The 13,403-nt window shown below is 37.1% G+C and overlaps 1 protein-coding gene across 2 annotated transcripts in view; it reads left to right on the top strand.

Moving 5' to 3' along the window:
- The window catches only part of OXCT1 (3-oxoacid CoA-transferase 1), a 141,278-nt gene that overhangs the window by 56,468 nt on the left and 71,407 nt on the right, over nt 1–13,403 (top strand). For both annotated transcript variants that reach the window (XM_030814016.1, XM_030814017.1), the window contains exons 9-13: nt 1,425–1,539; nt 3,933–4,027; nt 6,029–6,077; nt 12,318–12,390; nt 12,984–13,059. In XM_030814016.1, coding sequence (XP_030669876.1) covers nt 1,425–1,539; nt 3,933–4,027; nt 6,029–6,077; nt 12,318–12,390; nt 12,984–13,059 — 408 coding nt within the window. The remainder of the gene's footprint in view (nt 1–1,424; nt 1,540–3,932; nt 4,028–6,028; nt 6,078–12,317; nt 12,391–12,983; nt 13,060–13,403) is intronic.

Here is a 13,403-nt window from a genome sequence, read left to right as displayed (position 1 = left end):
GTATCACCATGCCATGAGATTCTCTAGGCTCTGTCTACCAGGCTTCTACTGTCCTAATTTATGATGTATAGTTTTTCTGGCTGTCTTAGAGGGGAGATAAGAATAATCATGTCTTTGGTGGTTTTATCCCTGCTGTAGTCTTAATGTTCGATTGTTCAGAATTGTCTGTCTTGAAGGTGCTTTGCACTTTTCTAGAGTGCAGAATGTCATTCTAATTAGCTTCGGGCTGTGGGTAGCTGGTGAGTATGAGATTGTGGCAAGGAGTGTAGGTACCAGGAGCATTGAAGGTATTCTAAGGCCAGTGTGTTAGTCCCTTTTGCATTGCTGTAAAGGAATACCTGAGACTGGGTAATTTATAAGGAAGTTTATTTGGCTCACACTTCTGTGGGCTATAAGTGAAGCATGGCACCAGCATCTGCTTCTGGTCAGGACCTCAGGAAACTTTTACTCAGAGCAGAAGGAAAAGGGGAAGCAGGCATGTCACATGGCGAGAGAGAGAGAAGGTGCCAGTCTCCTTTAGACAACCAGCTCGTGTGTAAACTAACAGAGGGAGAACTCCTGCATTTCCAAGGGGATGGCACGAAGCCAATTCGTAAGGGATCTGCATCCATGATCCAACACTTCCCACTAGGCCACACCTCCAACATTGGAAAGTACATTTCAACCTGAGATTTGGAGGGGACACATATCTAAATCATCAGCCAGTGAGAGTAGACAATGGCCACCCTACCAGAATTACTATCATGATTCAGAAGTGTCTAGGGATCAGCAACAGAATAGACATATAGTAGGGCGCTAGAGATACCCACTACCTTGTAGATATCAAACAGGAAGACATTTTATAATACAAAACCAGTGTCAGGGGCCTAGGAAGAAAGGATGGGACTTTTGCAAACACAAGCCAGAGTTTGTGTCAAAGAGACTTAATAGAGGAAACAGTTTCCTGGCTGGTTTCTGGGTATTTCTATGATTCCTGTGATGCATTTTGTGGTAAAAGTAGTCTGGACTTTGCAAGTGGAAACAGGCAATTGACAGCAGCAACACCTGGTAAACACATTCTGACAGCCCTGAAAAACACATTCCCAAAGTCCGTTCCTCTTTTGTTCTTCTGGCCAATCCCTGAGCACCAGAGGAGAATTTAGTTGGAAGAATAACAGAAGTAGTAACAGATTATTTGCTTCAAACAGACTGAACAGCATATCTTCCTCTTTAAACAAATCTGACCACTTTCATTTAGTTCCTAAATAATTATTTCTACCATCAAATATCACCCATAGTATTTTTTAAGTATCTGGTATATTGCAGATTTGTCTCATAATAATGGGAGAGAGCTCATCTTTTTTTCCAGTAAAATTTATTTCAGCAGTGATAAAATACAAAGCATGCCTTCAACCACGAATAATTTATTTCTGTTTAATTTAAAGCGTTTATCAATCCGGAAAGAGGGAGATGGGGAAGCCAAATCTGCCAAACCTGGAGATGACGTAAGGGAACGAATCATCAAGAGGGCCGCTCTTGAGTTTGAGGATGGCATGTATGGTATCCTTTATCCTTCTGAGCCTGGGCAAAGACATAGCCTTTGCTTTTCCCATATTGATCAGGCTATTAGACCTCTTGCATAGTGAGTCATCTCTAGTCTATGGTAACTTTTAAGGTAATCAATTTTTTTTTTAAATACAAAATGTGGCGTATAATCCAAAGATGTCAAGATATATGACAGATATCTCTTTGCCTTCTTGAAACAAAATGGCAATTAATAATTTGCTTAGCTATTTTCTAATACCCATTAGATTTCAGTACAACTTGCATTTAATGGGAGATTATTGGGAAAAGAGATTACCCAAGATGAGTGTTTTCAAATCTCAGAATTCCTAGTGATAACCAGTGCTATTTACTTTCTGTCTGTCCTGACATTTGCATACTCATTGAAAGATCCAACTTCTTAACAACCCTTTTATTCTCTTGACAAAGATCCTGTGAGTACCCTTTTATATCTAATATTTTAAGAGGGTATTCAACAAATGATTCAAATTCTGCTTTAGATACTTTGTCAAAAAAAGAGGTAGACATAATTAATGCAATTAATATTTGGATTTTGAATGCATTTAAATAACAAGTCTGTTCACCATTTTACTAGTTTTCACTATAGTAGACATTGAATTATATAATACAAATAACACATACAAATACAGATAGCATATAATAAAATGCATGTTTGTTGAATGGTGGATACAGTGAAGCCATACTTACAGACCTAGGACAGAAAGAATGAGAGACATGACAAATGTCTCCATTCTGTGAGCTTCCCTAGTCCATGAATGTCAGTCTTCCAGACTGTGATCTTGACTGGGAGAACTTTTCTTTTTCCCCTTTCTTTTTACCTCTACCTCATTTTTGTTCATTTTTCAGTTTACACCTTATGTTATGGTGCAAACTCACACAGGGGAAAAGAATAGCATGTTGCTGCTCTTCCTGCTCTTGTATCAGCAAGGTGTGGTGTCAACTAAGTTGAGTTAGTAGGTGAAAGTTGATCACTGGACTTTCTTCTCAACCCGTCTTACCCTGACTTACCATTGATACTTAAACACTGATTTCAGGTGTTCTTTATTCAGTTATTGTATTGCCTGTGAAAAATATTTGCAAGTCAGTTTATGTAAATGGTCTTTCCATATCTCCTACTTTTTTTCAACCCAAAATACATAGACTTTTTTCTTCCCTGGTGTTTGATTTTAAAATATTAAAGAACTGAGAGAATGCTAGAATATGATGAAAGAGTTGAGGTACCAGACTTGTAATTTGGGTTGCTCTGTCCTAAAAATACCTGCCCATAATGGAATTAGTATCCCAGTGTGTTCTGTGCATTATTGAGAAATAAATTACAAATTATACTAGACTGTGATAGAACACTAGAGGTAAACCAAGTAGCTATAATCATAGCTTCATACATTTACTGTATCCACAAGAAGTGATCCAGGTCATTGAGTTGTACTTCTGGCTTTTGTAGTTTATAATATGGCACCATATATAAACCTCCTCTGGCCTTGATTTATGAAGATTTCACTGTTAGAATCTCATCAGAGTGCCATCATTCTTTGTACTAGTTCTGGTGAGGTATTTGTTGTGTAGTGGTAGTGGACAGTAGTGGGCAGTAGTTCCAGGCAGTGTGAGTATCTTTGATCTGATCAGCCTGCCTATGTTGATAGGCAGGACTGAACCCACACCATTGAGTAGTAATCATCATCACTCCTGTTTTGATCATTTAAGGAAGAAAATTCAACAATCTCATTTAACTCTTTGATGCCTTAACAACAGCTACTTTATAGATGAGCTCAATTGTATTTGCTGAAATTTAATTTCCTCCCCACTTTTCTTTTTATGTCACATAGAAAATTCAGTTACCAATGAATGTTACCATAGAGACCCAAAGGATCTGATATACTTTTAGGCAGAAATTTTGGTATTGTCAGAAAACTTTTTTAAAATTTAAAAATGATAACTCCATTTATCAATAAAGGTGATAAAAAATGATCTTTACTTTTGGCAGGAGTTTTGAATAGTGAAAATCATTCTTTAAAAGTCAAGCTGTGTTTAATAATCAGTCATAACATATCAACCCAAATTTGCAGAGCACCTTAATGAAAATGTGCTTACATTTTTGTTAAAATGTAACAAATGGCTAGCTTCTGAGGCCACTACTTTGATATTGGTGGGAAAGCATATTAATGTTATTGAAAACGCTGACTAATTAGAGACTTTTTTTTTGAAAAATTATAAAATAATGCCCCATGGGTGATTGGAGAATATATTTATTTATTACATTCAGAGTAAGCCACCTTTAAATAAAGCTTCCATTCAGATCTACATATGTAGAAGATTTATGGTATAACTTCTCTACCTTTTATATGCTGGACCTTAACATCTTTTTTTTCCAGCTAATTTGGGCATAGGAATCCCTCTCCTGGCCAGCAACTTTATCAGCCCAAATATAACTGTTCATCTTCAAAGTGAAAATGGAGTCCTGGGTTTGGTAAGATGAAAATTTGTTTTTTAAAATCCAGTCTTAATGAAGAATGAGATATTTCATGTTGTGAAATTTTTTATTAAATTTTTTTTATTTCAATAGCTTTTAGGGTACAAGTGATTTTTGGTTACATGGATAAATTTTATAATGCTAAAACCTGAGATTTTAGTGGATCCGTCACACATAGTGAAATCTGAGTTGTTGCATAAAGCGCCCAACCTTATTTTTCTTTTTATCATGATAAAATATTTAATTTTTCCCTTAAAATGTGAGCAATGTAGTATTGTATTTTATGTAGTAGATGGTACGTTCCTGACTCTGGCTTTCTGACTGCGCCTCCCATGTGGAACCTGATTCAGAGAGACCTCATGATTTCCTGTGTAAACTATTTCTCATCCTTCTGTTGTTGGACAAGATAATGAAGGTTGTCAATAGTTCTATGTTAAATAAAATTAAGTAAGCCTCAGAGTGAGAAACTGAAGAGTAAGGTTTCTACTTTAGGACAGGGACATTATTTGAGTTGATTGCCTCAAAAAGCTGTAGAAGTTCTCATCTCATTCTCCTTTTGAGGTTCTATTGTCCAAAAGGTTAATTTTTTTTCTTTCTTAAGATTAAGCGTCCAGATGAGCTCAGTTTTCTTAGGCCATATTTTTTCATTATTATAATACAATCATATATTTTTTGCTTCCTGTATGACATTTTAATTTAATTAACAATGGCAGGGATTTGGTTTGCCTATTCATAATCTTTTATTTCTCAGTAGATCATAACTGTTAATGCAATAGAAATTATGCATATGGAAAACATATTCACAATTCAAAATAAATAATGATCCTGAGCATATAGTTGATACTGATTGAGGCAATAATCGTGACATTTTCAAAGACTCAAAAATCATCTTTATATATTTGGATAAAAGCAGATTCATGTGGAAGTTAAAGACTTGCGTTTTTAAGGTGCCTTAGAGATTATCTAGAGTGATCAAATTCCTAGTTTTGGAGAAAAGGGAAATAAATGTGTGGATTATCCATGGCCAATGTTTAAAGGAAAATTTACATAGTTCTGAACATTAGTTGCCACTTCAGTTTAAAGGATAAATTTTTTGTCCCTGTCTAGAAAGTATGTAAAAATTTCACAGTCAATGTTTCTTAATTTCTGGCTTCATCTTATATCTTATGCCTTTTTATTTTTTTATAGTTTCCTCCCTTTTCATCGAATATATGTGATATTCTTAAACTACTTGCCCTATTTAAATAGAGTTATGTTATAAAAACATATGGAAAAATTTAAAAACTTTACTGAGAGTAGCTGTGCAAAAGGAACATAAGGACATAAGTATATTAAAACTTAGATGTGGTGAGGAGCAAGATTAGAAACCCAAATTCAGGCCTACATTTTACAAATCAGAAAGCTAAAAGTTTGCCTCTCCAGGTCCTTCTAGCCAAATAATGTGATGTAGTTTGTATGAATTAATCCTCACAGAAAAGTTTTTGAATAACATTGGCTGCATAGTAGGTACTAAATTTTTCTTCTTTGATTTTTATATTTTTAAGAGAATGGGGTGTCACTATGTTGGCCAGCCTGGTTTTGAACTGGCCTCAAGTGATCCTCCTGCCTCAGCCTCCCAAAGTGCTGAGATTACAGGCATGAGCCATTGCCCTGGCCCACCTTAGTTTTACCGACCTATATTTCTAATACATTTTCATAGTAGGGACTAAATAATTACTTTTTGTTTTATGGACTTGTATTTCTAATAGTATAGCATTTCTTTCTAACTGGTAATTTTTAGAAAATATTTTTCATTTGCCCAATCACAACTTTAGTATAGAAAAGACTAACATAAGAAACAGAGCCATGGACACAAACGAATTATTTTTCAAAAGTTTACCTCAAGTCTTCGGATGATAAATTTCTAGGGATTTTAGGGAAGTTATTTATATTACAGTTCTAATATGTGATTCAGTGAGAATCTTCATTTACTAATTGAATGTGTGTTGTATTTGACAGGGTCCATATCCACGACAACATGAAGCTGATGCAGATCTCATCAATGCAGGTAAGCTCACTTATTTCTAGCCCTTCCCTTTGCTGTTAATTTTGTGCTAAATAATAAGAGTTTGGGCTGAATTCTTTGTCTTTTCCTGGAGAGCACTCCATGGTATTCATTGTTGAGGAGGAGTGATAAGTTTTTTTGAGGTCTCGCCTCATTCAGGAATGACCAAGATAAAGGAGGAAATGCAGATGAAGGCACATTTAATGGAAGAGCTTTGATGGATCAATCAGTCAGGGTCCTGCCTGTGAATAGAGAGCACTCTTATATGGGGTAATTGAGAGTTAGAGGAAGGGACAATTTACAAGGGCATGGACAGGATTAAAAGAGACCAAGAAAGGATGGTGAAATTCCACAGGGAGTTATCACCTCTGGGCTTTATGGGGCAGGTTGCTGTGATTTGACTGAGTTCCTCTACCACTTAATGGAGCTGTGGCCTTTGGTAGAGGAACTGGCCACTTAGTAGGAACTGTGGCCTTTGGTAGAGGAACTCAGTCAAATCACAGCAACCTGGTTGGGTGGAGGGTGTCCTCTGCTGGGTCGCCTGCCTGTGCCTCCCACTGGCGAATCTCAAGTCAAAGTAGGTCAGCCTTCTCAGGATAGAGAAGGGTGGGAGTGAATCCATAGCAGCAAAAAGAAAAGATCTGGTACACTGGGGTTTTTGTTGGTGGTGATGCTTCCTATTTTCTAGTTCTCACTGGAGCAAGAGAGGTTCTTAAGGAGGTTCTCTGCTGGTAAGTATGATCTAGTAATGTAATAAATGTAGTTTTGTTGAACTGGGGACTAGAGCCTTGTCTTCTCCTTTGTTCTTACAGGCATATGCTTTGCCTTTTATTATTAGCCTTTTCTTTGAGTGAGATGTAGCCTCATATATCAACAGCCTAGAGGAGGAAGAACAGGTCAGGTCTTTTGGCCATCTTCACGGCCTATGCTTGAGGCAACACTGCCACCACTTTGGAGCCGTATATCATCCCTGGAGTGCAGCTGCCCATAAGAAGCTAATTTTTAGGTTCTAGCATGATTTTCTGTATCCTTCTTTTATTCATTCTGCCCCTGCAAAACTATTATTCTTACTTTGCATTCAAAAATAGTATGTATAAATTTCAGAATACAGGTAATATGAGCTGAACATAAAGGCCAGCTGCCAAGTAGAGTTGATGTTTGATACTTAGAATTTTTGGAAGTGAAACAGCTTCTGGTTGAATAGTTGAATTAGTTAACACGACTCAACTCTGAAAGGCCTACTGTGATAAAGCAATGACATTTAACCAAGGCTGTAATTTAATTGTACTGTACCCTTTAGCAATAGCTCATTGATCTGTGAAAATATTTGCTGCTTGGTTTAATTAATTTATGATGTTAGTGAGTTATTTGCAAAATGCATAACTGCATGTTCCAAATTTCAGGCTTCAGTTTATAAAACCTACTTTCCTTGGAAAAGTTGTTAACTTTTTTAATGTGGTTGGACAGTAGGTGTTTCTGATTCCGTAGAGCTTAGAAGTAGCTCAGTCCAAATGAAGCCACCAATTTTATATTTCTACCAATTTTATATTTCAACTTCAACACATGAAGTGCCACATTTATAAACTACTTTACAAAACAGGAATTCATTGCTTATGGGAAGCCAAGCTGCAAGTCAGTTTAATAATATTATAACTTTTTCAAAGTCCTTTTTGGGATTTTTGATACTTTCATACTTTTGATTTTAAATTAGGAAATACTTTAAGCTGGAGAGCCTAAAATATAAATTGGTGGTTTCCTCAATTCCCAAAATTACCTGGAAGATCAACCCATTATTTGTGTTAGTTTGAAAGTATTTTATGGAAATCTCTTTGAATACAAAGAGTTATGTTTCTGGATATAATTGGTATATTAAAAATTCAAAATAATAATAGATCTCTTTTTAAAAAGTCTCGTAAGGTTATGTAAAAATGAACTACCAGTTGTATAGTTTTATATGGCTTACGGCATACTTTTTCACGTGTATTATACCATTGGAACCTCAAATGAAACCTTGTTATACAAATTGGGAAACTGAGGTCCAGAAAATTGAAGTGATGGGTTCAAGATAACATTGCTAGGGACTGAGTTCATACACAGTCTCCTGCTTGTGACCCCTGGCCTTTTTCTTTATACACTGAGTTATATCTGCTGATGACCTGACTTGTACAGAGGTGCAGACAGCAGTGCTAGGAACGTCCCAGAGGTCCCATCAAGATCTGGGCTCTAACCTAGAGTAACCCAATGCAGCTGTGAAATTTCTAAGTCTTATATTTTTGCTTCTGTATTGTGCATTTTGCATTCTTCATTTCTTAATGTTTTCTTATTTTAATATACAGTATTTTAAATGACTTAACTTTTGATTAAAGTTGCTTTAGAAAGAATCACCATGTTTAATATCCCTGGCCCCCTGCCATGTCCTCTCTACACTAGTGGTTTTCAATGTGATGGGGTCTGATTTTGCCCCCAGAGACATTTGGCAATGTCTCAGGACATTTTTGATTGTCACACCTGGGGGGAGTAACATCTAGTAGGTAGAGGCCAGGGATGCTGATAAATATCCCACAGCAACCAGGACAGTCTCCCTATCCCCCAGAGTTAACCAGCCCCAATGCTCAATAGTGCCAAGCAGGAGAAACTCTGCTCTAGAGGTATATGTATCACATCTGAAGAATCACAGGCCTGCAGTCTAAAGTACAGATAACATGGCATTCCAGATCTCTGTAGTGGTTGCAACCAACCATTATGGCTTTCTGTCTTGCTGTACCCTTCAAGGATACTTTTGTGTACCCATTCTGGACTGCTGGGTGTTTTCTGATTATGGCTCATACTCTTCTTTGCATGTCCTTGCTCTTGGTGTGTCTTTCATGAGATTTTGTTCTGCTCCATTCCATTTTTATCCCCATCTCCTTACTGATAACTTTCTACCAACATTCATTATGCCTATCCTTCAAGTTCCAGCTCATTTTTCTTCTCCAAATCCTACTGTAGCTCAGAAATGCCCTTCCCCTAAACTCACAACATATCTAGTGTCTCTCTGAGAAGCATATCACATTTTGCCTTGTAATTATTTGTTTATCTCTCTTGCTGTATAGTAAGTTCCTTTTGCTTAGGGCAGTGTGGTCTAAGTGTGGTCCCCAGACCCATAGCATCAGCATCACTGGAGATGTTTTAGAAATGAAATTCTCAGACCTCACCACACACCTACTGAATTAGAAACTCTGCATTTCATAAATCTTCCATGTGATTCTGATGAATGTTAAAGTTTGCAAACCACTAGTTTCGATCACCCAAATTTGGTTTATAACACTGTTTAAGGCATATAGTAGGCATTTACTATTGTGTGGATGACCTGTTAAATCATGAGCCAAAGGACTCAGTGACCATGAAATTGATAACTCTATTGCCCAAATATGAAAAATTCAGATATACATAAAGAAAAATTGGAGGAGACAGAAATCAATCAGGAATAGCCAAATAAGAAAGCCCTCTTTATGTTGATTGCCTTTAGTTACGACTTTTCTTGACCAAACTTGGACAATGTACGTGAAAATCATGGATTCAACTTTAGGATACTTATTTTTGTTTAGAAATTGGATGTTTAAAAATGCTGAAAATTAACCTTGCTTCAAAATAATGTAATTTTTAAGATGCTGTAATGTATTAGCAGAGGCCTTGATAATGATTTTTCAAGAGAGTTGTTTTCTGGGCTCTTTGATAAAACTATGCTTCACAAATAATATAGGGAGATCCAAAGCTCTTCCCATTGATTTCAGTTTCCTATAACATGGTAAATATGCCTTCTATGTATTATCAGCCAGTGCAGATTATCTTTTGGAAGTCAGTGTTATTTAGCCCCTAAAAAACAAAGAACTGGAATTTTTAATGTTTTTCTTCCTTTTTGTCCTACAAATTCCTCCTCCTTGACTTCCCACAGGACTGATGAGGATCTGAATTTGCAGGTTATAGACATTGTGTCTAGAATAAGGTTTAGTTGTGTTATGCCTGTCTTAAAACCTAGAGCTCACATAGGCTGGCCGTACAACCCCACCATATAAGCCAATTACTTGGTCCTGTGGCATTTATCCCTAGAGGGGCAATGGCATTGTCTCTATAACAAAAATGGCAGTAATAAAAGATGACGTTTATAAAGCCCTTTCTCTGTGCCAGGCAAGTTAGAGTAAGGACTTTGCATGCATTATCTAATTTAATCCACTAAGTCTTACATGCTGTTTAAAAGCCCCTGCTAACCATACCAGGAAGTATTTTCAAAACTTTTCAGTTTTGTGGTACTTTAAAAGATATGAAAATATTTCTATCATTTGGAATAAAACTCCCTCGAGAGATATATATTTATATCAAGATGAAATATTTATATATTTATATATTTATAAATAAGCTGACTCTTTCTCAATACTCAAGTTTGAATGGAGGGGGATATTGATGGAAAAGTTAGCTTTCAGGAAAGACTTGAGAATCTGAGGATATAATTGTGTTGCACAGCTAGGGATATTCAGACTGCTTGTGGTCCTTTTGTTTATGGGAGCTATTCCCTATTCCAATTTTGGAATAACAGTTTTGCTTCTCTTTCTTTTTGTCTGCCCTGTTATACTGGGGCCATGCACGGGGTGTTCTCAAAACAGGTGACTTACCTTTGGCACAGTGGTATGTGAGCACCTTCCTGGTTGAGACCAGAAGCTATTCCCAGGCCCCTGAAGCTCCTGAATAGAGAGGAAATAGATCACAAGATGGGAGCAGCTTAGATATGAGTCAGGTGATTTTATTAGTTCTATGGGGAGTAGATGACCTTGAAAATCTTTTCCAGCTCTGAACTTCATTATGAGATGTAAGTCTTGGGAGATGTCCTTCCAAGGGGACTTCTTGGAAGTTAACCTTAAATACATTGGCCAGTATTACCATGTTATTCCCTGATTTTATGAAAATCCTGTGGTTTTAATAGAAGCCTATGGGGCAAGAGAGTACAGATGAGTCAGAAAAAGAAAGAAAAGGGGAGAGAGATGAAAAATCTAGAGTTCAGGCCAAATGAAATTAAGGAATTAGGTGGGTCCTTTTTTTCTATATGTGTTTTCTAGTTTTATTTTTATTTCTGCCCAGCTTCACTGAGATACACTTAACCAATAAAAATTGTTTATATTTAAGACGTGTAACGTGATGATTTGATATACATATACACTGTGAAATGATTACCACAATCATTATCACATCTATCACCTCACATAGTTACCTTTTTTGTAGTGAGAACTCTTAAGATCTACTTTTCTAGCAAATTTCAATTATATAGTATAATTGTATATAACTATAGTTAATACTATATGCTGTACATTAGAGTCTCAGAAGTTATTCTTCTTATCACTGAAGTTATTTGTTGATTAAAAAAAGAAACTGCGGTGCATCTCCTGTGTCATTCCCTTCAAAATTGCATTCCTTCTTATGTTCATGTTGATTCCACAGTCTCTCTGTCTCAGTGACTTACAGTAGCATTAGATTCTGACAGGTGTTACCCCAGAACTTCCTTCCTCCTCATTCCTAAGTAGTATTTAGCAGTGGATTGTGAAGGGAATGGGGATGATGAGAGGCTGGAGAGGTATAGACAATAGAGGGGTGCATTTCCTGTAGAACAGGGATCCCTAACCCCTGGGCCGTGGACCAGTACTAGTCCATGGCCTGTTAGGAACCAGGCTGCACAGCAGGAGGTGAGCAGCGGGCGAGGGAACGAGCATTACCACCTAAGCTTGGCCTTCTCTCAAATCAGCAGCAGCATTAGATTCTGATAGGAGCCCAACTGAACCCATTGTAAACTGTGCATATGAGGGATCTAGGTTGCCCATTCCTTAGGATAACCTAATGCTTGATAAGCTGATGTGGAACAACAGTTTCATCCTGAAACCATCCCCATCCCCCAGTCCGTGGAAAAATTGTCTTCCATGAAACCGGTCTGAGGTGCCAAAAAGGGGACTGCTGCTGTAGAGAATTTCCAAACAATAAGAAAACTAAAAGTGGTCTGCTTTTCATTATCATCATGCACAGGCGAGAGCAATGTCAGTGACAAAATGCTTTCCACCACAAAAGGTTCCTACTGTGTCCCCCCACCTGCTATGTCACTGCATTCTGGTAAAGGGAGCTTAAGTTCTTTTGGGAATGGAGAAGATATGGATCTCTGTTCACCATGATACTCTTAGAAATCTAATAGCCTTTTCTTTCTTTTGTGCGTGTGTGTGTGTTTAGGCAAGGAAACAGTTACTATTCTTCCAGGAGCCTCTTTTTTCTCCAGCGATGAATCATTTGCAATGATTAGAGGGTACGTAATAACAGAGCCCCTCATGTTTCACACAGTATGGAATGGGCTGAGTCATCCTCTGAGTGTGTTAGCAAGGCTCTGAAACACAGCCACATTTCCCAGCCAGAAAACTGTCAGAGTTTGTTCGGCTGCAAGATGTGAAATTATTCACATCGAATGTTGGGCATTGAATATCCAGCCCACTGTTAGGAAATGAACCCCCAAAATGGAATCCATGTCTTTGTGCCAACCAGACTGAAATAAACATTTCTAAGGTGCTTTCTGAGGATTCCAACATTTTCTTCAAACTGTGTTCACTTTCTAGCTAGTGTTTGTGTTCAGATAGTCACATTCTGCCTCACTGAAGGAAACAATCTTCCTGTGTACACCTGTTCATAGTTTGTTACTGAGACAATGTATACTGTAACTTTTTTTGAAAAAAGATTTTTTAGTGATTATTTCTCTGTCAGCATGGAGCTGATCTATTAGGAAATCAGTTGTGTGTGGGGGGAAGCAAGTGTATTTTGGTGGTATGAAGTTATTCTAATTGCTGACAAGTTCAAGCAAAGGGGACAAAAGCTTGTGAGGTTCACTTTATTCTTCCTCTTTCTCAGGGGACATGTCGATCTGACAATGCTAGGAGCGATGCAGGTTTCCAAATATGGTGACCTGGCTAACTGGATGATACCTGTAAGTAGACATTTTTTATTCTGAATTATGTTTGGATCAGAATAATTATTTTTTAAATACTGAGAAAAAGGGCCATGAGATCAACATTCTTTAAAAATGAAATATTTTAATATATATTTCTTACTAGAATCAAATTTTAATCAAGTAAGCACTGAGAATTATTCAGCTTTGCCAATTTACTATGCAGTTGGGACTAAAAGTAGGCAAGGTCAGAGCCGAAACATCTTCCTTAGAAGAAACCAAGTTAGAGAAGACTTAAAAAACAGAAAAAGGGCTAATTATACTCTGAAAGTAAGAAATACAAATATTTACCATAACTAAAGTTTTAAACTAGGAAGAACAAT

This window comes from Nomascus leucogenys, chromosome 6 (genome assembly GCF_006542625.1).
Source record: "Nomascus leucogenys isolate Asia chromosome 6, Asia_NLE_v1, whole genome shotgun sequence".
NCBI lineage: Eukaryota > Metazoa > Chordata > Mammalia > Primates > Hylobatidae > Nomascus > Nomascus leucogenys.
The sequence above is the reverse complement of the archived record's forward strand: the minus strand, read 5'-3'. Positions and strand labels throughout refer to the sequence as shown.